Raw genomic sequence first — 23850 nt, forward strand, 5'->3', positions numbered from 1 at the left:
TCAGAATGTCTTGATGTTGGCATAGGATGGAGCTTTTCCGAACAGACACTCGTATGGGGTTTTCCCTTGCAACAAGCTCGAGGGGGTTATGTTGATAACATGGGCAGCAGTAAGCACACTCTCACCCCAAAACTTGATCGGAAGGTTGGCCTGAAACATAATAGACCTGGAAACGTTTAAGATGTGACGATGTTTCCTCTCCACTCTTCCGTTCTGTTGTGGGGTTGCTACACACGAGGTTTGATGCAGAATTCCATTCTCCGCAAAGTATCTCGAGAGGCACATGAATTCTATGCTGTTGTCGCTTCGGACTGTCTTGACTAGCTTGCCGAACTGTCTATGTGCTAGACGACAGAAGTTAGGCAGAATCGTCTTTACCTCGGACTTCTCGAGGAGTAGGTGTATCCATACGGCTCGAGAGAAATCATCTACAATGGTGAGAAAGTAGACAGCACCACAAGATGATTTTGTTCGATAAGGACCCCATAAATCGACATGTATTAGTTCAAACGGAACAGATGCTTTATTAAAACTCTCGGAAAACACCCCGCGAGTCTGTTTTGACTTAAAACAAATTCCACAACCACCAAACTTATCAGTATTATCTAGAACACCAGAAACAAAAGGCAAAAATCCCAAAACACCAAATGAAGGATGTCCCAATCTACGATGCGAAAGAGTTTTGTCTTCTGCAGCCTTAACTCAGAGTCCTCGCGCCATTGTCACATCCCGATAAACATAGATACCATCCCGTTCTTTATCTGCTCCAATCAGGATCCTCGTAAAACGGTCCTGCAAAATGCATAAGGTATCAGTAAACACAGCCAGACATCCTGTTTGTCTGAGCAACTTAGCAACTGACATGAGTGTACAGTTCAAGTTCGGCACAAACAAAACATTTTCTAAGACAATCTTATCTGACAATTTCAACATTCCAGACTGAGTAGCCTGGACCTGGCTCCCGTCTGCGAAATGTACTGGACAGCCTACCATCTTACGTAAATCTGTAAGTAGACGTACATCCCCCGTCATGTGGTGAGATGCACCAGTGTCGAGAATCACTTCTCCAATTTGAATCTTACCATTCAACTTATCTGGAATTGGAGTCAGCTTCTGTTGCTCAAGGAGCGCAGCTAGCGAAGCCCACTGTTCGTTCGTCAAGCTTGGAACTCCTTGTCCTGCGGTGCCTGCAGCCTGCATTGCGTTGGACCTTGCCAGAGTTCGGCCACGCCCCCTGCCTCTGCCATGACCTCCGCGTTCTCCCGTTTGGTTTCTCTCGGTCCACCAGTCTGGAAAACCGATGATCTGCCAGCAATCTTTCTTGTCATGGCCTGTCCTCCCACAGTGAGAGCACACCATTCCTCCTCTGCTTCTTGCAACAGCCGCGATAGCTCCACCGTTAGGATGGTTCTCCGACTGTGATGACTCCGATTTAACCAGAAACCCTGCTGCCTCCTGTCTCGTTTCGACTCGAGATGTCTGGAGGCGTCTCTCCTCTCTCACTACTCTCTGGTACACAGAGTTTAGGTCCGGTAACGGCTCCAGCCCTATGATGTTTGTGCATACGTTTCCGAATCTTGCTTCATCTAGCCCCATCAAGAACATGTGCACTTTCTCTTCCTCGTAATCAGACGTTACCTTGTCTGATGCTCCACACGTGCAGGTGGGAAGAGGTTTGTAGTTGAGGAGCTCCTCCCACTTCAGAGACAAGCGCCCAAAGTACTCCATAACGCTCGCGCCTTCCTGCTTACACGCCGCGAGTTCAGTTTTGAGTTGATGAACCCGAACCGAGTTTCCAACAGAGAACCTCCTCTTCAAGTCTCCCCACATCTTCGAAGCATCAGCTGTGAACGTGACCGTCGAACGGATCGCAGGGGATATCGATGCTCTAATCCACCCCACGATCATTGAGTTGACCGTTCTCCACATTTCTGCCTCCGTTGGGTTCTCCTTTTCATCTGGCAACAACAAGGTACCATTGATGAATCCGAACTTGCGCTTGGCACGAAGCGCGTTCTCCAACTCCGACGCCCACTCGGCGTAGTTTTCACCGTTCAGCGACACCGGCGAGATTGACACTCCTGGATTGTCTGATGATGCAAGAAAATACGGTGAAGTCATACGCGACTCCACGCTACCACTGGCGACCACTGATACATCTGTTTTTGACATTTTGTTTTACGTTTCTTTCTCTCTCAGACGAGCCCAAATAGATCTTCAGAGTGGCTCTGATACCAAGAAAACTAAGAGAGAATGATTTGTGTTTAATCGTGTTTGTATTCCATGATTGAGAGTCATACATATATACTTGTTACAGAGAGATATTCTATCAAGATACTCTAACAGTTTAACTCTATCACATAATCATCGGGACTTATCCATACCAGCTTCATCCTTATCTCTTGGTTGCGTACTCGAACCACTGAACCAGACCAAACCACCTTACCATTCTCAACAATAAGCTAGCTAAATGACTGCAGATTAAATATGACTGTATATCGTACGTACGTATTTTACGTATAAAGTTATTTACATACGTGTACGCATTTTCAAGGAATTTAAATACTTTTCTCTTACCGTTTCTGTATTGCCATATATCTATTAGGTACGTGTATGTATCGTGGTCTACCAATCCATTTATATTCAGACATTTCGTAGGGTTTCATGCAAAACACCACGTTTATATTTTGATATGTTGTTTGCACTTGTACCTGAATGCTGAAAATCACCCGGATAGTCCACGGGAAGGGCCAACGTGCTGATATGTGTACTGACGGACAGTCCTCGTGGGCGAAAATCACCCACGGACAGTCCTCGTGGGCGAAAATCACCCACGTCGTGGCAAAATCAACCATGTCGTGGCGAAAATCAGAGAATGTAATCGGAGAAGGAGGTTATGGGATTGTGTATCGTGGGATTTTAAACGATGGAACCAAAGTCGCTGTCCAGGATACAAGGGTTTCCAAGACTCTAAGGATAAGGCTAAGCATGTGAAGTCAATACAGGAGCAAGACCAGGTTTAAATCGATCCAATGGCTGATCTCACATGTGTAAAGCATCTTTGCTTTTGCTAAAAGCATGATTAACCTGAAGTTTTTAGAGCGGGATTCTTAACTAAGAATCTGGGTTAATCATGGTCTAAACTATGTGAGAAGTCTCGAACTCCCTGGACGGTGGTGATGTCTGGCTCAAGATGCTTGAAGAAGCCAAATCCGACGTTGAGCAAGAACCCGTTGCATGCTTCACTTGAGCCGGCGATTCTAGATGCATACAGCTACTGTGAATCAGCTAAAGAGCTGTGGGATACGTTGAAGAAGGTGTATGGGAATACATCAAACCTGAGCCGTGTGTTTGAGGTGAAGCAGGCTATAAACAACTTCACCATGGCGTTTGATGCTTGATATTTGTGTTTCTGCATCACCTGCCATGTCTCTAAATCAAGTAGAGAGCTTCTACCTGTTTCTGTTCAGCATATAATTAGAGAACTCAGAATTATTTTTGAGTCCAAATACGTGTAGATGCAGATTTTTTCTTGTGTTTGTGTGTGTAAACGTAGATGTAGATTTTTTTAGAAGACTTTCGAAAATCCGTTGCTAACGAGATACTTTAATATTTTTTCACGTATACCATGCATGTTCTTAAAAAATCATCAATAATAAATTAATAACCGATCTGAGACAATGAATGTTGGTACACCATACATAAAATGTGGCATCGTTTTGATATATGAAATTTATTCTTGAACCTATTCAAAATTGTTGTATAACAATCTTGAATACCCAAATTTAGGTGACCATTTATTAAGTTACAAAAATATATAGCTCATATTTTATTGATTTTTTTTTTCTGTCAGGATATGGGCATAAATGATAAAATTGTCTTTATTCTTGACTAAAGAAGTTATACCAACCGACTCCAGTTTTCCAGTTTTTTTTTTTCAACACGTCCTATAAAATACATACTCCACCGTTTCCTATAGTTGACGAAAAATCGACGAAAAAATATCTTCCCCGATATCATTTTATTGCAAGCATTTTTTAATATTCTCATCACTGGTTCGGCAGCTGGTCCCATGAGTATTGCAGTGATTAAATTCAAATCTAAGCGTATGCATGATACATGGTTGCGTCGCGTGTCGTGTACATGTACATGTATTTTAATACTAATATTAGGTGATAATCCGCGTCCGTACGGAGCGAAGAAATTATTAAAGTATTATAACTTTTAATATGTAGACATAATAAAAGTTAAAGGCATAGTAAAAAAAATACATGTAAGAAAATACGGATTATAGCTAGAAATTTTAGTATGTCATTATAAATTTATATGCGATGGCCATTAAAATTAAATTGTATATTTGTTTGCATGCGGGTAAATTATAAATATAATATTAAATGAAACATAAGCAATAGTCTAATAAAATATAAAAGGAACAATTTATAAAAAACAAAAGAAAATTAAAAATATAGACAAAGTAACTGCTGTCAATAATGTCTTCAGAAGTCTTCGTTTGCAATCCTATTATGAGCAATAGCAAAGAGATGATCTAGAGAATTTAAAAATATTATTTAACAAAATAGGTGAATGCATGTATTACCTCAATCTTAAAGCATCAATTTCTGGAACACCAATGGGGTCGAAGACAATTTTGGAAATCTTATCAATGTTAGTAACCTTTTTAAGTCGGCCTTATTATGAAATATGAAAAATATTAGCAAAATATACATATAATATCAGCTCCTATTAATCTATTGTATATACAATAAATACAATAGATTACCTTGTCAACCAAGTAATCTATTAACAATCACATGTTAGATTCCGACCTTATCGTTTATGGTTAATATATATTGCTTGAAATTTATTAACAATCACATGGAAGATAAAGTTGATAATTGATGATAAAAAGATAGTAGTAAACTTAAAATAAATAGTTGTTATCAATAAAAGGCAGCAATTGCATACTGAAATAAAATATAACTCCAAGAATGATCACGAACATACCAACATAGAACTTTGGATGAGTTTATATACACATAGACAAGATGAGTTTATATACACATAGTCAAATATCATGAACATACCAACATAGAACTTTGGATGAGAAAGACCAAAAATGATCTAACGGAAGTTGGCTAGACAAATGTAGTTACAATCATTGATCAGTTCAATCTTGGAAACAACATATGATTCAGATAACTTTATATGTTATCGCAAGAGGGTGTCAAGGAAAAATTAAACAGAATCTTAGAACGTTGTTGTCTCATTAAAAGATCAAACTGTGAAACCAGTCATTTCTAACCGATGTATGAATTTTGTCTCCCTACAATATAATAACAAATGAAAGCATCAGATAATAAACACATAATTTGCTTATGATTTAAAGAATATACATCATAAAAAAACCTAATTTTTTCGTCTACGAAAACCATTCAATGGTTTCTCCAGTTGCAGCCTAGTACTGCTTCCAAAGTTTTATGACATTCACCATAATCTTCCACAAAGACTTTTTGGTTTCAAGTCAGAAATACAATTCATGCTTAATATATTTTGGCTAGTTTTGAAACGTGTAGTTTGTGATATTGTAGCTATATGGATGATATGGTATATATATATAGTAACTGATTGGGTTTTGACCCACGAGATTTGAAAAAATAAATAATTTTCGCCATAAAGCAATGTTGCAAATCCCTAATTGTTAGTAGATTTCCATACAAGTATATAAAGTAATATATGCATAGGGAAAAGATTAAGGAAGTCTACATTAAGAATGACATATTCCTTAAACTGAATCGAAAAAAAATAAATTTCCAAATTTAATGTCTGTCAACATTTATGTTAATTACGTAATCCAAAAGTCTTGTAATCAAAATTAAGGGATAACCCAGAAATTTTTAATACAGTTTCACCAATTTTTGAATGTATTTTACAATCACTCAAGATTGCTTATAATTTTTTTATATATGACACTTTGATTTTACAATATAATTTTTTTATATTTTCCAGTTTCAAATTAAATTTTACTCACATATATAACTGTCTCTAAATAAACCAAAATAAATGTCACAAACCAAATAATTATAGAAGAACATAATTATGAATCGTTTATACATTCAGACCCAAAAAAATGTCATGTATCATTCATAAATCGTAAAGAATATTCAAATTATAACAATATGAATCGAATATATAGTCAAAACCCTATCATTTGTGACTACAAATATCAGATAATCCTATTAATTTCGCATAACATTATAATCCTAGATTTCCAGACAATTGTAGAAAGTCTTACATGCAAGGAGGGAAAATAAAGGAAGTCCATAATAAAATGATATTTGACTTTAAACTTAATCAGAGATGAATGATATAAATTACCAAATTTAATGTCTGTTACCATTTAATATAATTTCAAAATCAAAAGTCTTGTTGCAAAATTTAAGGAATTGAAAAAAATTAATATGAAATTCCTTTTCAGATGTATTTTACAATCAAGCAAGATATTCAATAGATTTTTTATAGACAACATTTTGATTTTACAATATAAAAACGTTTATATTGATGCTATTAAAATAAATTCCCAAAATAAATTTCATGTATCCCATAATAATCCAAAAATATTAATCAAAATAAATGTCACATAAGGAAGTTTTATAGAAGAACGTAATTCTGAATCGTTTATATTTTCCAGTCCAAAAAAATGTCATGTTTTATTTATGAATTGTAAAAAACATGAATCTTATAAAACATGAATTGTATATATATAGTCAAAATCCCACCAATTTTTATTAAAAAAAAATTATGTATGATAGCTTCTATGAAATAATACATCATACACATCGAAGAATCCACTAATATTATACTAAAAATTTGTAAAATAATGAAGCATACACATCGCTCAATCCACTAATATTATGCTAAAAATACAGATAACTATATTTTGCCATTCATTTTGTGGCTATATATGTTTTGTTCGATAATTATTAAAATCCATTGAAGTGAGTAACTATACCTTGAAATGTTTCATGTTATATATGCAAGGCTTCTTCTCACTGATCAAAGAGAGATAATGTTGTAGGCATAACCATCGGTTACGTCTCGCTTTGACCAATAGAAGAACGAAATTTAGCTTACTTATGTTTTCATGCAATGGTTATCTCGGGTATTGTCTAAGTTTTTAGTAATGCAATCACAACTCATATAGTATAGTAATATAATCTCTTCATATTATTAAATTTAATGAGAAATTGTATTACATGTAATTAGTCTAGGCAATAGAGGACTATTTAATAAAGAGTGTGAGAATGATTCTCATAATGACACATAGGAAATGACATTTTTGTTAATCATACACGGTGATAAAGTTAATTGTTTAAAATGCTTCTCAAATAATAAAAAAGGTTATTCGGTGTGTTCGTGATGTTTTGTTATTTTGAGATTCAGCATGACTTTTTAGCATTTTATACAAAGTTTTTTTCTTTTGGCCAATCGATTGAAAAGTGAAAGTAACAGATAAGTTTGACCTACAAGGCTATAATAAAAATGAAGATTTGATCCATAAAAAAACTGAAGATAAAAGCCAACTGAAAATAAAGAAGAGAAAAATAAGTATATATGATTGGTAGGTTATCTACATGGTGACCCACCCAGGTCACGTTTTACCGGTACTATCTTTGTATTGACGTGATCGATAATTTAACCCAGCCACTGTTGACAAAAAAAAAAAACCCAGCCCCACTTGCATATCTACTCCTTTATTTATTTGTATGCAATCATCGCCAAGTCAAATCACTCCATGAATCTAAACATATTTGTACATATATGAGTTTATTCACATTCAAACTATCGAGATGGAGACTGAAAGAAAGTACACCACCGACAGAGAAGATGAAATCAGATGAGTCTCTTTCTAGTCTGGTAAAAAAAAGAAACTAACCAAACCATTAATGCATTTTGTTAGATAAATACACTGAAGTGCTTAAGATTATGGACTTACAAAACTGGTGAGATTTTTCTTAAAAAATGCAGATAAACTGAGCAATGATGGATCATGCATTAATAATTATAAATTAGATAATTCTTATTGATGGACTATGTTCTTCAATGGATTACTAAGAACACATTTATCTAATCATATCCTAAACAAGGAGGGCTAAACAAGCCCAGCCCTCAGCTGTAGATTGGGTAGGTTTTTGTTTTACTAAGCCCAAATGATCTGCTAATCTGATTTGCTGTAATGGGCCCAAATTTACTAAAGCATAATGTATAAAACAATTTTAACTTTTTTTTAATATTTTTTTTATTTGCACATGATTCAAAGGTAATCGGAAGAATTATCTATTTGAGGAAATAAAAGCGGAGGATAATAATACATAAAAAAAGCGGAGGATAATAATACATAATGTATAAAACAATTTTGGGCTTTAGCTCTGTTTAATATAAATTTCTAGATGGAAAAAAATACATAAAAATCAAATTAAAATAAATATTATAATTCACTTGTTCCAAAAAGAAAAGCAATGAATATTCACAAAAAAAGGAAAATAAAAAGCAAGCAGCCACACTTGTGACGAGAAGAGCCCCCCCCCCCCACGCGCCACGGATCTTTCATATAATAAAAGATCCTTCCTTCTCAGCTGCTGACTCATCGCCTCACCAACTCCACTAACTCCTCTCTCCCCTCAACACAGATCTCTCTCTGCTTCGCTTCTCCACACCGAGCTCTAACGATCCATCCATGGGTAAACGATCTATCTGCTTTCTCCATTTTTTGTTTATGATCCAATATGATATGATTCGATCTCTTGTTTGCGATGTGCGTTTCAGCTTCCGAGAATCCTTTCCGCAGCATACTGAAGGCGCTGGATAAGCCTGGTGGTGGCGAGTTCGGAAACTACTACAGCTTGCCTGCTCTCAACGATCCGAGGATCGGTGAGTCTGCTTCGATCCTGATCTTTGCTACGAACAAAAAATTGATCGAGAGAAATGTTGTTGTTGTTGTTGTGGATGATGCAGATAAGCTACCTTATTCGATTAGGATCCTTCTCGAATCGGCGATACGTAACTGCGATGAGTTTCAAGTTAAGAGCAAAGATGTTGAGAAGATTCTTGATTGGGAGAATACTTCTCCCAAACAGGTTGAGATTCCCTTCAAGCCTGCTCGTGTGCTTCTTCAGGTAAACGCAGCTTATTAGATGAACAATCTTTTATGAGATAATGCTTGTGATTGATTTCTGTTTGTTTTCCAGGACTTTACTGGTGTCCCTGCGGTTGTTGATCTTGCTTGCATGAGAGATGCGATGAACAATCTCGGTGGTGATTCTAATAAGATTAATCCTCTGGTTAGTTGATTTAGATTGGTTGATATCATAGTGTTCCTTGTGGTATGATACAAGATTTGATTCTTAGTCTTGATGCATGTAGGTCCCTGTAGATCTTGTCATTGATCACTCTGTTCAAGTGGATGTGGCGAGGTCAGAGAACGCAGTGCAGGCTAATATGGAGCTCGAGTTCCAGCGTAACAAAGAACGGTTTGCTTTTCTTAAGTGGGGTTCCAATGCTTTTGACAACATGCTTGTTGTACCTCCTGGATCTGGGATTGTTCATCAAGTAAGCAATAAGGGTTCAGAAATAACTGAATTAGTTTTTTGTTTGATGCTTAGATAGAATAAGTTTTTATTATTTTGCGATTGACAGGTCAACCTAGAGTACCTTGCCAGAGTTGTTTTCAACAGAAATGGACTTCTTTACCCAGACAGTGTTGTTGGAACTGACTCTCACACCACTATGATTGATGGACTGGGTGTTGCTGGATGGGGAGTTGGCGGTATTGAAGCCGAAGCTACCATGCTTGGTCAGGTGAAATTATATGCTCTTTCTGTCAGAAACTCAGAACTAACTGCCTGAACTGTTTCTGAAACTTTGGTTCATATTTAAGGGATGATTCTCTGGCAGTTCAAAATTTAACACTTTGTTGAAGTTTCTTCTCTCATAAACTGTAACATGAATTTATCTCTTTCTATTTAGCCAATGAGCATGGTCCTGCCTGGTGTTGTGGGTTTCAAGCTAACGGGAAAACTGAGGGATGGAATGACGGCCACTGATCTGGTCTTAACAGTCACTCAGATGCTGAGGAAACATGGAGTAGTTGGAAAGTTTGTTGAATTCCACGGTACATTTTTGAAAAATATTTGATATTTGTCATTTCTGTACCTATCCAGTACTTGACTGAGCTAGGCTAACTCATATATGCATCCGTTGTTTTTTTTACTACAACAGGGGAAGGGATGAGAGAATTATCTTTAGCTGATCGTGCTACAATTGCTAATATGTCTCCTGAGTATGGTGCAACCATGGGATTCTTCCCCGTCGATCATGTCACATTGCAGTACCTCAAATTGACAGGCAGGAGCGATGAAACTGTAAGGGGTTGCGAGGGGAATCTCCATAATTTATTTTGATATTGCGTTTCATCAGGTTAGTGATTTATGAGTTGGATTTCAGGTTGCTATGATAGAGGCATATCTGCGAGCAAACAAGATGTTTGTGGACTACAGTGAGGTAAAACCTTGCGCATCTCTGATGCTTCATTTCTTATGTCTATTTTCGTCTATCATAGAACATAACATATTCTCCACTCGGAAACTCTTTACTCATCTCAGCCGGCGAGTAAGACAGTATACTCCTCAAATCTGGAATTGAATCTCGAGGATGTTGAGCCCTGTGTTTCTGGTCCGAAGAGGTACTAGTAGCGAATCTATTTTATATAAGTTTTCTAGGATCTATCTACTTATAACCTTTATTCTCTATTCACAATACAGGCCACATGATCGCGTTCCTTTGAAGGAAATGAAAGCTGACTGGCATTCTTGCTTGGATAGCAGAGTAGGATTCAAGGTTAGAACTCTCCTTTCCTTTCTTTTCAAAAGAAATTCCTAATTAGATTACTTGTGGTTTTCAAACAATAGTAGGTGTTATGGCGAGGTGTTTGAGCCTTTAAATGGCTCCAATAGACAACTGTGTCCTGCAACACTTCTGGTTTTATAATTTAGTCCCAGTACACAAAAATTGTGGTTAGTGATTCAACCGAATCCATGATATTTTCAGGGGTTTGCTGTACGAAAAGAAGCACAGAGCAAGGCTGTAGAGTTCAGCTTTAACGGGACCCCGGCAAAGCTTAGACATGGAGATGTTGTAATAGCAGCAATCACCAGTTGCACAAATACCTCAAACCCTAGTGTTATGCTTGGCGCTGCCTTGGTTGCAAAAAAGGCCTGCGAACTAGGACTGGAGGTTTGACTACTGTGCCTTTCTGGCTGTTTCTTCTGTGTGATCCTGTTCTCAAACCTTTCTGTCAGTGGAAGTAATAAAAGTATCTGAAATTTCTCCAATATTAGGTTAAACCATGGATTAAAACTAGTCTTGCTCCTGGCTCCGGAGTTGTAACAAAATACTTGGCAAAGAGGTACTGCAAATAAACCACTGAATGTTATGCTATATATTTCTCTGTATCGTGTGGTCCTGAGTTTCAAGTCTTGCAGTGGCTTGCAGAAGTACTTGAATCAGCTTGGATTCAGTATAGTTGGTTATGGGTGCACCACATGCATCGGAAACTCAGGGGATATCCATGAAGCTGTGGCTTCAGCAATAGTTGATAATGGTAAATCCTCAAGTACTTGATGATGAAAATACTTATTCACTTGAATTTTCGAAGGTTAAACTAATATGTTTTTATACTGTATGTGTACAAGACTTGGTGGCATCCGCTGTGTTGTCCGGGAATAGAAACTTTGAGGGACGTGTTCATCCATTAACAAGAGCAAACTACCTAGCTTCCCCTCCGCTTGTTGTAGCCTATGCACTGGCTGGCACTGTACGTTAATGCTAACTCTAAAACCATTAACAATCAAGCATTCTTGATATGTTATATGAATACCATGAATGGTCTTGTAGGTTGACATTGATTTCGAGACGGAGCCCATTGGAACTGGTAAAGACGGCAAAAAGATATTTTTCAGGGACATCTGGCCCTCTAACAAAGAAGTGGCCGAGGTAAATATATTGCGGACTGCTCGTGTAATACATAAACAATAAAATTTTATAAATGGAAGGGAAGTCAATTCTCTGTTTCGTAATTTTCTTTCAGGTTGTGCAAGCTAGTGTTCTTCCTGATATGTTCAAAGCCACTTATGAAGCAATCACCGAAGGGAATTCCATGTGGAACGAGTTATCTGTCGCTTCAGGCACACTCTACGAGTGGGATCCGAAATCAACTTACATTCACGAGCCACCTTATTTCAAGGGCATGACCATGTCTCCACCAGGTCCACATGGTGTGAAGGACGCCTACTGTTTGCTCAATTTCGGAGACAGTATTACCACTGATCACATCTCACCAGCTGGTAGCATCCACAAGGACAGTCCCGCGGCTAAGTACTTGATGGAACGTGGTGTGGATAGAAGAGACTTCAACTCTTACGGGAGTCGCCGTGGTAATGATGAGATTATGGCGAGAGGCACTTTCGCCAATATCCGTATAGTCAACAAACACTTGAAAGGAGAAGTTGGTCCCAAGACAGTTCACATTCCCAGTGGAGAGAAGCTTTCTGTCTTTGATGCTGCCATGGTACACTCCCAGACTTCCTTGTTCCTCTATTTGATCGCAATTACTGGTCTTGATGATTCACTATTTGTGTGGTGTACCAGAAATACAGGAACGAAGGACGTGACACAATCATTTTGGCTGGAGCTGAGTATGGAAGTGGAAGTTCTCGTGATTGGGCTGCTAAGGGTCCAATGCTTCTGGTACGTTTCTGGTTTTCTTATATGCTTCGTTTTTTCATTAATAACAAACACCTTTTTTACATTTTATGTGTTTTTTTCTTTAATATTTTGACTACAGGGGGTGAAAGCTGTGATCTCAAAGAGCTTTGAGAGAATCCACCGAAGCAATCTGGTGGGAATGGGAATCATACCGTTGTGCTTCAAGACAGGAGAGGATGCTGAGACTCTAGGCCTAACGGGGGAGGAGCTTTACACCATTGAGCTCCCAAACAATGTTAGTGAGATCAAACCAGGACAAGATGTAACGGTAGTCACAAACAATGGCAAATCCTTCACATGTACACTTCGATTCGACACAGAGGTAAAACAAGATGATCTATTTTCTAGCTTTAAAAGCAGAGTGGTAATGAGTATTATTAAAGATGAATTCGGAATGGCAGGTGGAGTTGGCTTATTTCAATCACGGAGGGATATTGCAATACGTGATCAGGAACCTGATCAAACAATAAGAAAACGGGTAAGCCCCAGAGATAGCTTTTCTGTACCCAAAAGGTTTGTTGCAATAAAAATGTTATCATGGAGGTGGATGAGAGTTGCGTTTAATTTAAACTTTGCTTTCTTTTCTTTTTTGTTTTGCTTCTTCCTAGTCAATTGGAACAATTTAGTTGATGCCCACTTGTTTCCTTTGATTACTGGACGACCAGCTGAGAACCAATCAAATGTTTAAATCTCATTATGCAAGTCAAAAAGGGTAATAATATTATGATTTACGAAACGCATAAAGAAAGGCAATTGTGTTTGTCTCTCACCATGCAAACTGGAAGGGTCATGAGAACCGTCAGGCCTCTTGTTCCAGAAGAGTACAGCGTCTCCCTTCTTTGGTGAAACAGATAGTCCTCCACTGGACTTAGGGAAGACTGTTTCGCCTCCTTCGTCAACGTCTGACCTAATTAATCATTAAAAGAAAGAAGATTACTAACTTACTTGCTTACTCACTAGATAATATCGCTTCTTGTGACTGATCATGAGACATATAAGATTATTATATATAAAAAGGGGTTGTATGGTTTAGCATACAGGTACATAAGGAAAGTAGCAATTCTTCCCAATCCATCAAAGTGGGGGTCAAAGAGTAGCAACACTATATCCTTAGAAATAATCATATACCTACAGGAAGGAAGGTGAACTCTGAGATCCTATTCTCAATCTCTTCCACAATTTTGTCATGTCCTCTACTAATAAAACTTCCCGTGCTCGTCCTCCCGCTGCATGCACATTAATGGACACTTCAATTCCAAATCTCAAATCTTTCTTATTTAAAAATCTTGACAAGGGGAGAGAAACAAAACAAAAAGATTTTGAGTATACAGAACCTGCTTACTCCTTGCACTCCGGTTATCGCATTACTCACTATTGACCTCACCATCTTAGGTTTTGCGAGGCTAATCAAGTGCTCACATTCTTCATTTTTCTTTACATATTAAACAGAGCATAAGATCAATGAGCCGCCCTAAACCTTTGAAGTGTTTAGAGTACCTCCAATATAAAAGGAGTTCTCACCATTAAAGAAAAATGAAAAATAAATTAAATTAGAGAGAATAGCAAAGGGTTCTCACTGCAGGAATTTTAAGAATCTGTATAAGTAAAATATTATAATAATATTTTTTTTTTTTTTTGTTTTAGAATCTTGGAGAGGTTGTAGCTGTTAATGTTGCTATAAATCCTTTAAAAGGATGAAGCCGGATTACGTTATTACATTCTCTGTGTTTTTTTTTACTGTAAGAAGATCTAAAGCACAAACCCTAGACGAGATCTAGTATATTTAACTTGTCTGACAAGCTACATGAACTAGCATGCAGATAGAAAAGTCTCGTCTACCAAATAAAGTATATATAAAATCAAAATTTTATCCCAAAAGAATAATAAAAAAGGGAAGGAATTACCACGAAATTGTGGTAAAGGAAAGCTCTAGGTTTCATTGAGATAACTTCAGGCCAACGCTCATGAGGAAAGCGCAAGGAAGCATCAACCTTCTCCATGTTACACGTAAGTGCTGTCAACAGAGGGGGAAGAGAACACAACAAGATTGATAAATTATTAAAGTCATCAATTTTCACGGTCACTGAATCACCCATTGTTTCTTTGAACGTGTCGATGTGCTGCATAAGGTCTGAAACTCCATATATCTTTAGCTTGTGCATCCTCTGCTTCAGATACAGTGAGGTAGTAGACGGTGAAGTCGACGTAGACATGGTGAATTCGCAAGAGAATCGAATTAGGGTATGAACTCAGTACATGAAGCGCGAACTTTATGAAGAAAACGATTGAGGCTTTATATATTATCTAGGGTTTACTTTTTTTTTTTTTAAGTTTGTGAGTGATAATAACAAAAAGAGAGGACAGCTACACAACACTATATATCTTTTTATATAATAATTGAAAACAATATGTAAAATTGATCGATAAGACATGCCTCTTTTGTTTGTTTAATAGTTTACTAGATTATAAGACCCGCGCGGGATGAACATTATATGTAAATAATTTTATGTATTACAATTTTTACATACTATAAAATAATAAATATATATATATTAAATAATTAAAAATCAGTAAATGTTACATATATAATTAAATTAGTGCAAACATATAAATCAATTTTATTAATCCAACCAATATTTTTTTATTTGATAGGATATATAATTTAATTTAAATAATATTAACATACATAGTATATTTTTAATATTAATGTCTATTAAATAATGATTTTTACTCAATAGTTTTTTTTATCAATTGTATCTTTTATAGCAAAAATTTTAAATTACGGATAATAAATTTTTTTATTGTGGGACTAATAGTTTTACTAATTTATAATTCAAAAAAAAATTAATTTGTCAATGTTTGTTCAAAACTTTTATCAAAAACAATTTCAAAGTAAATTTTGCAATTAAAATATTTATGTATTTTATGGTATATAGTTTATTTTAAAATGATATATATATCCTTTAATCTTAATAATTAATTAAATTGGACTTTTTACTTATATGATTTTGTAATCATTAGTATTTTGTCATAACAAATTTCTTAAACCATGAATCACAAAATTTGAATTTGAGACTTTTAACATTTTTAATAACTTATAGTCAATTTTTATTATATGGTTAATGTGGTTGTTTAATTTATTTTAATAGTATATAATTAAACAAATATGATAGAAGATAAACTATTTTTTATCAAATTTTTATTATTCAAAATTATTAATTGTCATATATACTTTAGCCACATTAGGCAATTACGTAATTTTTATTTAAGAAAATAATAAAGCACATTAGTAATGAATTTATGGTTAGTTTAATAAAAAGCTTATTATATAATTAAATGAATCAACTTATTTCTAAACGAAAACAAATTGTAATGTTTCTCAAAAGGTAAAGGCAACCTCAACCCATGTTTTTTAGATAGATATCTAAACTCTTTAAATGGTAAAATAAATGAATGTGTTAGAAAAAAGTGGAGAGAAAGGAAGGAATGGTCCTCTATCTAGGACCTCAACAAAAAAAAACTTACATACTCTCCGCATAAATGTTATTCAATGATTGGCTTAGCTTTTTTAGTGACTTAAATTTTATTTATTAATTAAGTTGTAACAAAATTATAGATCTTACATATAGATCCCTAGACTATATTTGCGAAGTTATTTTGTCACATATCTTTTCTACAATCAGTTTTACAAAACAAATATGACATGTCTACTGAAATTGATGACATGTCTTATAGCTTAATATAACATGGACAATTGCATTGAATACTAATTTATATTTTTGGTAAACTTTTTAAAATATGATAATAACTCATATATTACATTTAATGTCAATTTATGTTTTTGGAAATTTTTTAGAATATGGAAATAACTCATAAATCATCATTAAAATAAATATATTAAAATATGGCATTATAAAAATTTCAAAATATAATTTAATTATATATTTTTAAATTATACAATTTTATTACTAAAATTTTCAAAAATGTATACAATTTTTTTAGAAAATTATAAAAATTTAATCGTAAAATTATTATTTTCTTATATATCTACAAATTTTATAAATATTGATTAATTTTAATTTTTTGGTAATTATGCTACTTTTACAAATTTATTTAATATATTTAATTAAAATAAATAGATAGAAAAATCTATCTAAGATTATAATTTCAAATATATACATGCATATTCTTAAATATTGTTTTTATGTTTAATTAATCAAATTTATATTAAAATATTGATACGAAAAAGAAAATTTACAATATTAATAAAATTTTATTTTAAAATATAATTTATATTTATCTGTTAAAAAGTATTTAAATTTTTTTTTCTGCACATGGTGCAGGAAGACACCTAGTGGTAATATATACCCACAGTTAGGAATGCTCTAACAATACATAAGAAAGTTTTACTTAATTTTTTTTTTTTAAGTTTTACTTAATTAAAGGCAAGAAAACGCGATTTTGCTAGTACATGTTCTTGGTGACAAGAGATTAAGGAAACATGCAAAAGACGACATACAACATTAAAACAATTCGAGAAAATACAAAGGATTCATCACTAAAGTGAGGTTAAGTGCTTACCTCTTTTTTTTTTTTTTTTTTAACTCAATTCTTGAACTCGTGAACGTGTAGCCATTTAGACATTTAGTTGATGACCACTTGTTTACTTTAATCACCGGACAGCCACCTGAATCAAACAAAGATTTGGTGGAGTGGCTTATTTCAATCACGGAGGGATATTATTTAAAACTGATAAGCGCCCAGAGAGCTTTCTGTACCCAGAAGGTTTGTTGCAATAATAAAGTTTTCATGAAGGAGGATGAGAGTTGCGTTTAATTTAATTTTTTTTTTTTTTTTTTGTTAACCGAGTATCCTGACCCCACCAAAGTGGTCCAGACTAGAGACCGAAGTGAGCATGGACGCTGCCAGGACGTCACCATGTGGCTCACCGTGTAACGGTCTTCGGTCTCGGGTGCTGCAGCCCACATATAAAATCTACAGTGGCCAAGACTCGAATCCAGGAGCGGGCACTCCAGGTGGACCTCCTATGCCACTATACCAGCTGGAGAGTTGCGTTTAATTTAACTGTGCTTCGTTTGTTTTACTTCATCTTTTGCTTTTTGCTAGTCAACTAGAACCATTGTCACTGTCAATGCGTTTTAAAATAAATATGACAACTCTTCTGTTTTACGACCCGGCCCAAATGATGGGTAAGACGCATTGATAGAATTATAAATCATGTTTTCATAGCGTAAAAACTGAGAAAAAAAATATATTTTCTTAATTAGATAAGCACAGAAATAATGGGTTTCTTATTTTCTTTTCAACTGAGAAAGAGGTTAACTCCAGTGACATCTCATGTTTGAGATCATGAAAACCTGCAAATGACGACAGAAACATTAAATACAATCCAAAGGATTCGTCATCAAAAAGTGAAGTCAAGAGCCTACTTACCTCTCAAAACAAGCTATTTTGATTGTTTTGTATTAGTGTAGGAGCCTTTATATTCCTGAGAGTGAAACCATTTAGTTGCTGCCCACTTGTTTCCTTTGATTACTGGACGACCAGCTGAATCAATCAACCTCATCAAACCAAGTTAACAAGGGTAATAGTACTATGATTTACGAAACGCATAAAGAAAGTCAATGTGTTTGTCTCTCTCACAATGAAAACTCAAAGGGTCTTGAGAATCGTCAGGCCTCTTGTTCCAGAAGAGTACAGCGTCTCCCTTCTTTGGTGAAACAGATAGTCCTCCACTGGACTTAGGGAAGTCTGTAACAACAATATCCTTAATTAGAAAGAATCACACACCTACAGGAAGGAAGGTGAATTCTGAAATCCTCCTCTCAATCTCTTCCACAGTTTTATCATGTCCTCTACTAATAAAACTTCCCGTGCTCGTTCTCGCGCTGCATGCACATTAATGGACACTTCCATATCTCAAATCTTGACGAGGGGGAGAAACAAAACGAAAAGAATTTACAGAACCTGCTTTGTTTTCCCCCTCCGTAACCACTCACCAATGACCTCCTCATATAAGGTTTGGCGAGGCTAATCAAGTGCTCACATTCCTCATTTTTCTTACATAAAAATTTATAGAAAGCATAGCATTAGATCAAACCCTAAACCTTTCAAGTGCTTATAAATCATTTAAAACGATGAACCCGAAGATTTACGTTATTACATTCTTTCTCATAAGGGAAACATGTGTCAGTGGATCATATGTGTTTTTTTTACTGGAAAGTTGTAATTAAGAAGCTTTTTTCTTTACATAAAATTTATAGAAATGTAGCATTAGATCAAACCCTAAACCTTTCAAGTTCATATAAATCATCCAAAAAGATGAACCCGAAGATTACGTTATTACATTCTTTCTCATGATAGAAAGAGTTGATCCTATGTGTTTTTTTTTAACTGGAGAGTTGTAAGTAAGAAGATCTAAAGCACAAACCCTAGACAAGTTCTAGTTTCTTTAACTTGTCTGACAAGCTATATGAACTAGCAAAGTCTCATCTACCAAATAAGGTATCTAAAATCGAAATTTTGTCCCAAAAGAATAATTAAAAAAAAGGGAAGGAATTACCAAGAAATTGTGGTAAAGGAAAGCTCTAGGTTTCATTGAGATTACTTCAGGCCAACGCTCATGAGGAAAGCGCAAGCCTTTCAAGTGCTTATAAATCATTTAAAACGATGAACCCGAAGATTTACGTTATTACATTCTTTCTCATAAGGGAAACATGTGTCAGTGGATCATATGTGTTTTTTTTACTGGAAAGTTGTAATTAAGAAGCTTTTTTCTTTACATAAAATTTATAGAAATGTAGCATTAGATCAAACCCTAAACCTTTCAAGTGCTTATAAATCATTTAAAACGATGAACCCGAAGATTTACGTTATTACATTCTTTCTCATAAGGGAAACATGTGTCAGTGGATCATATGTGTTTTTTTTACTGGAAAGTTGTAATTAAGAAGCTTTTTTCTTTACATAAAATTTATAGAAATGTAGCATTAGATCAAACCCTAAACCTTTCAAGTTCATATAAATCATCCAAAAAGATGAACCCGAAGATTACGTTATTACATTCTTTCTCATGATAGAAAGAGTTGATCCTATGTGTTTTTTTTTAACTGGAGAGTTGTAAGTAAGAAGATCTAAAGCACAAACCCTAGACAAGTTCTAGTTTCTTTAACTTGTCTGACAAGCTATATGAACTAGCAAAGTCTCATCTACCAAATAAGGTATCTAAAATCGAAATTTTGTCCCAAAAGAATAATTAAAAAAAAGGGAAGGAATTACCAAGAAATTGTGGTAAAGGAAAGCTCTAGGTTTCATTGAGATTACTTCAGGCCAACGCTCATGAGGAAAGCGCAAGGAAGCATCAACCTTCTCCATGTTACACGTAAGTGCTGTCAACAGAGGGGGAAGAGAACACAACAAGATTGATGAATTATTAAAGTCATCAATTTTCACGGTCACTGAACCACCCATTGTTTCTTTGAACGTGTCGATGTGCTGCATAAGGTCTGAAACTCCATATATCTTTAGCTTGTGCATCCTCTGCTTCAGATACAGTGAGGTAGTAGACGGTGAAGTCGACGTAGACATGGTGAATTCGCAAGAGAATCGAATTAGGGTATGAACTCGTACATGAAGCGCGAACTTTATGAAGAAAACGATTGAGGCTTTATATATTATCTAGGGTTTACTTTCTAAGTTGAATTTTGTGAGTGATAATAACAAAAAAGAGGATAGCTACACAACTCTATATATCTCTTTATACAATAATTAAAAACAGTATTTAAATTGATCATTAGACCGTTTTTTATATATAATAATAGAGGTAAGAAATAAAATACTTCATAAGGTATAACATTAACTGTGTTTCCAAAAGAAAAAAAAAGGTAACATTAACTACATAAGTAAGTTTTACTTAATTAAAGCCCAGAACGTGATTTTGCTGGTGATACACATACTAGTACATGATGATGTTGGTGAGATGAGATCATGGAAACCTGCAAAAGACTACAGAAACAATAAAACAATCTGAGACAATGCAAAAAAAAAATCATCACTAAAGTGAGGTTAAGAGCTTACCTCTTCTTTTTTTACTCAATTCCTGTACTCGTGAACGTGAAGCCATTTAGTTGATGACCACTTGTTTCCTTTAATCACTGGACATCCACCTGAACCAATCAAAGGAGTTTTGATTTTAGATCTCTAGTAATTTTAAATTTCATAGAAAGGCATGCTATATCTCCCTCTGACCATGCAAACTCGAAGGGTCTAGTGACCCATCAGGCCTCATGCTCCAGAAGAGCAAAGCGTCTCTCTTCTTTGGAAGAACAGAGAGTCCTTCTTTACCACATTGTGAGAGCTCGTTCCACCATGGGACATCACTAATATTTCCTTTGGCTAAAGGGAAAACTGTTTCACCGCCTTCATCAACGTCCGAGCTAAAGTAATGTATAGAAGCAAATAAAGAAGATTAACTAACGCATAGATAGTAGGAAAGATTGTGCATGCATGAAAATGGTTTAGTTTACATACAGGTACATAAGGACAGTAGCAACTCTTTGCCCTCCTCTTTTGACGTTCAACTCATCTGTGAAATAGTCATGGTGAGGTTCATATTTTTGCCCAACTTCATAGTGTAAAACTTGTAGACTCTCTCCATTTTCTGCACTGACATTGCAAATTTACAAGTTAGCTCCCCAAGAAAACGCAGACTAGCTACATGGCCGGTCCTGGACATAGTCAAGTCAAACATTGGTTTATAACCCCTCTAACTTTTTTGAAAAAAAAATACATAAACATATGTCCTCCAAATTTTTAATTTTTATTTTTAATTTTTTATTATTGAAACATCTACTAAGTTCCTATAGCCTTCAAAATTTCAAGAATTCCAAAAATCTAAACATTTATCATGTTTTGGACAAGTTAGAAGCAAAGCCACATACCTACAGGTATGAATGTGAAATCTGAAATCTTATTCTCAATCTCTCTCACTATTTCGTCATGCCCAGTTTTAAGAAAAGCTCCTGAACTTGTTCGTACTCTGCACATCAACGCATTTTGATATTTAAAATTCAGGAAGTTTCCAGATGCAACTTGAAGGGGAAAAAGAGTACAGAACCTGCGGTCTTTGCTCCTTCCAGTTTTGACATCAGCCACCTTTGACTTCGCCATATTAGGCTTTGCGAGACTAATCAAGTGCTCACATTCTTCATTCGTCTTTACAAAATTCAAAGAAAAACAGAGCCTAAGGTTAAAAAACAAAGACTAATAGCTTGAGTTGCAAGAAATATCTTAACTACACGAATATTAAGCACATAACAAGTCTAAATTTTATCTTAGAGAAGAAACAAATTTACCAAGAAATTGTGGTAAAGGAAAGCTCTAGGCTCCCACGATATAACTTCAAGCCAACGCTCACCATTACCTTCTTCGTCTCCATAACTCTCCCTGCTTATCAAAACCAAAGTTATTAACTCAATCACTTCCACATGTGCAAACAAAAACTCAAAAACACCCTTTTCTCTAACCTATCCTCGCTAGTCCGTTCAACAGTGGTGAAATCGTCCGGCCTTGAAGAGATCATGCTGGTGCTGGGCAGTGAAAAGATCCCGAGACCGAGAAGGATGAGAATGGAGAAGAGAGCAAGTATGAGAAATGTGAAAGCATGCGTCGTCAATGAAGATTTACGCGGCTGAGGACGAAGGTGCTTCGGTTTCTTCACCATTCTTGATTGGATTGTTTGTTTTTGTCTACAAGTTTTCAAAAAACCGTAGAGAATCTAATGAAACCGAAAGAAAAGACGTTACACTGAAAACATGCATTTGAATATGGAAAGCTAAGTTATGAGTAAATGAATTTGTTTTCTTCTTTAACGTGTTAGTTTTTTTTTTTTTTTTTTTGTAACACTTGCTTTTTAAATTAGAAAATGGCCTCAGGCCCAAAGTAGTTTTAGTCCATGGATGGGTCACATACACGAGAAGAAAATAGAGAGAGTTTTGCTAAACGATCCGCTTCCACATTCAGCGATCGGGATTTTTTTTTTTTTTTAACGTTTTTTTTTTTTTTTTTTTTTTTTTTGTAACACTTGCTTTTTAAATTAGAAAATGGCCTCAGGCCCAAAGTAGTTTTAGTCCATGGATGGGTCACATACACGAGAAGAAAATAGAGAGAGTTTTGCTAAACGATCCGCTTCCACATTCAGCGATCGGTAGAGATGAGAGAACGATATCTCGACAAACACAGATGAGATCCTTTGGATATCTTTGACAATACCAAAAATCTCTTTTACCTGCATGTCGTTGTTGATGGCTCTGATGAGCGTTAGGTTGTCAGAGAAAGCTTTGAGCTTATGGTGCTCAAGTTCCAATGCAGAGAGGAGACCAGATCGGAGCGCAATTGCTTCCGCTACTAGTGGTGTGGTGATCGATTCAAGCGTAGCTGAACCATGGCTGAGGTGAGTTCCGTTTCCATTAGAGAAGATCCAAGCGATTCCTGCCCGTTTTGATCTCTTATCGTATGCCGCATCTGATCTACATGTCGTGTAGGTGCCGCTTTCACCATTGTTTCCTGTCGATCTTCTTGATGTAAGTATCACTTTCTTCACCGATTAATTGAATCTGTTGTTGTGCATTGTTCCATTCTCTTCCTAGATTCAGAGCTTTTGTCGCTGTTTCCATAGGTGATAGAATCTGATTCTCAAAGACATGCAAGTTACGAGTCGACCAAATTGCCCAAAGGACCCAAGGGAGGACCGTCGTTGCAATCCCTGATGGAGGCAAACAGACTGCGGTCCTGAATTCAACTAGAGCTTGCTTGAAGTTTATGTCCGTAGCTAGGTGAACTACTTGTCTCAGGGGGATTAGCTTCCAGACTTCTTGGGCAAAAGGGCAAGAGAAAAAGGTGTGCATCACCGTTTCACTACCTTTACATTTGATACACTGCACATCTGAGTTAATTCCACGTTTTTGCAGTTGTTCTCCCAGCGGTATGGCTTCGTTGATGATTGACCACAAG

The 23850-nt window shown here is 35.7% G+C and overlaps 3 protein-coding genes and 2 pseudogenes across 3 annotated transcripts; 1 reads left to right on the forward strand and 4 right to left on the reverse strand.

Annotated features, from left to right (window-relative positions):
* Positions 1-2172, reverse strand: LOC106328890. Its single transcript, XM_013767432.1, has 2 exons — positions 747-2172; positions 1-605 (listed from the first exon to the last, which is right to left on the reverse strand). The coding sequence occupies exons 1-2, from the start codon at positions 2170-2172 to the stop codon at positions 1-3; spliced, it is 2031 nt and encodes a 676-aa protein (XP_013622886.1).
* A 6438-nt stretch (positions 2173-8610) lies between these two features.
* On the forward strand, positions 8611-13455 carry LOC106308688 (aconitate hydratase 1). The gene is made up of 20 exons (XM_013745821.1): positions 8611-8738; positions 8824-8928; positions 9013-9173; positions 9246-9338; positions 9421-9606; positions 9694-9855; positions 10024-10168; positions 10276-10418; positions 10501-10557; positions 10659-10738; positions 10818-10893; positions 11104-11289; positions 11394-11461; positions 11538-11656; positions 11748-11869; positions 11950-12048; positions 12143-12622; positions 12703-12801; positions 12899-13141; positions 13221-13455. Exons 1-20 carry the CDS (start codon positions 8735-8737, stop codon positions 13287-13289), a joined length of 2697 nt encoding a protein of 898 aa, XP_013601275.1. The 5' UTR covers positions 8611-8734; the 3' UTR covers positions 13290-13455.
* Positions 13259-15032, reverse strand: LOC106308694 (annotated as a pseudogene).
* Positions 15033-18286: 3254 nt separating this feature from the next.
* On the reverse strand, positions 18287-20427 carry LOC106328900 (annotated as a pseudogene).
* Positions 20428-20931: 504 nt separating this feature from the next.
* Positions 20932-22561, reverse strand: LOC106328905 (prolyl 4-hydroxylase 5). The gene is made up of 7 exons (XM_013767450.1): positions 22365-22561; positions 22194-22284; positions 21956-22053; positions 21780-21877; positions 21370-21499; positions 21088-21275; positions 20932-21005 (listed from the first exon to the last, which is right to left on the reverse strand). The coding sequence occupies exons 1-7, from the start codon at positions 22559-22561 to the stop codon at positions 20932-20934; spliced, it is 876 nt and encodes a 291-aa protein (XP_013622904.1).
* Between the last annotated feature and the right edge of the window lie 1289 nt (positions 22562-23850).

The sequence above is a fragment of the Brassica oleracea genome, chromosome C1 (assembly GCF_000695525.1).
Source record: "Brassica oleracea var. oleracea cultivar TO1000 chromosome C1, BOL, whole genome shotgun sequence".
Classification (NCBI taxonomy): Eukaryota; Viridiplantae; Streptophyta; class Magnoliopsida; order Brassicales; family Brassicaceae; genus Brassica; species Brassica oleracea.

Excerpts from the sequence above, each read along its gene's own strand:
- LOC106328890 (XM_013767432.1), bottom strand. The coding sequence starts at position 2,172 with ATGTCAAAAACAGATGTATCAGTGGTCGCCAGTGGTAGCGTGGAGTCG. Across the intron at positions 606-746 it reads AGCAGATAAAGAACGGGATG|ATAATACTGATAAGTTTGGT; the intron begins GTATCTATGTTT and ends CTGGTGTTCTAG.
- LOC106308688 (XM_013745821.1), top strand. Across the intron at positions 10,169-10,275 it reads AAAGTTTGTTGAATTCCACG|GGGAAGGGATGAGAGAATTA; the intron begins GTACATTTTTGA and ends TTACTACAACAG. Across the intron at positions 11,462-11,537 it reads ACAAAATACTTGGCAAAGAG|TGGCTTGCAGAAGTACTTGA; the intron begins GTACTGCAAATA and ends CAAGTCTTGCAG.
- LOC106328905 (XM_013767450.1), bottom strand. The coding sequence starts at position 22,561 with ATGGTGAAGAAACCGAAGCACCTTCGTCCTCAGCCGCGTAAATCTTCA. Across the intron at positions 22,285-22,364 it reads GAACGGACTAGCGAGGATAG|GGAGAGTTATGGAGACGAAG; the intron begins GTTAGAGAAAAG and ends TTTGATAAGCAG. Across the intron at positions 21,878-21,955 it reads GGAAGGAGCAAAGACCGCAG|AGTACGAACAAGTTCAGGAG; the intron begins GTTCTGTACTCT and ends GTTGATGTGCAG.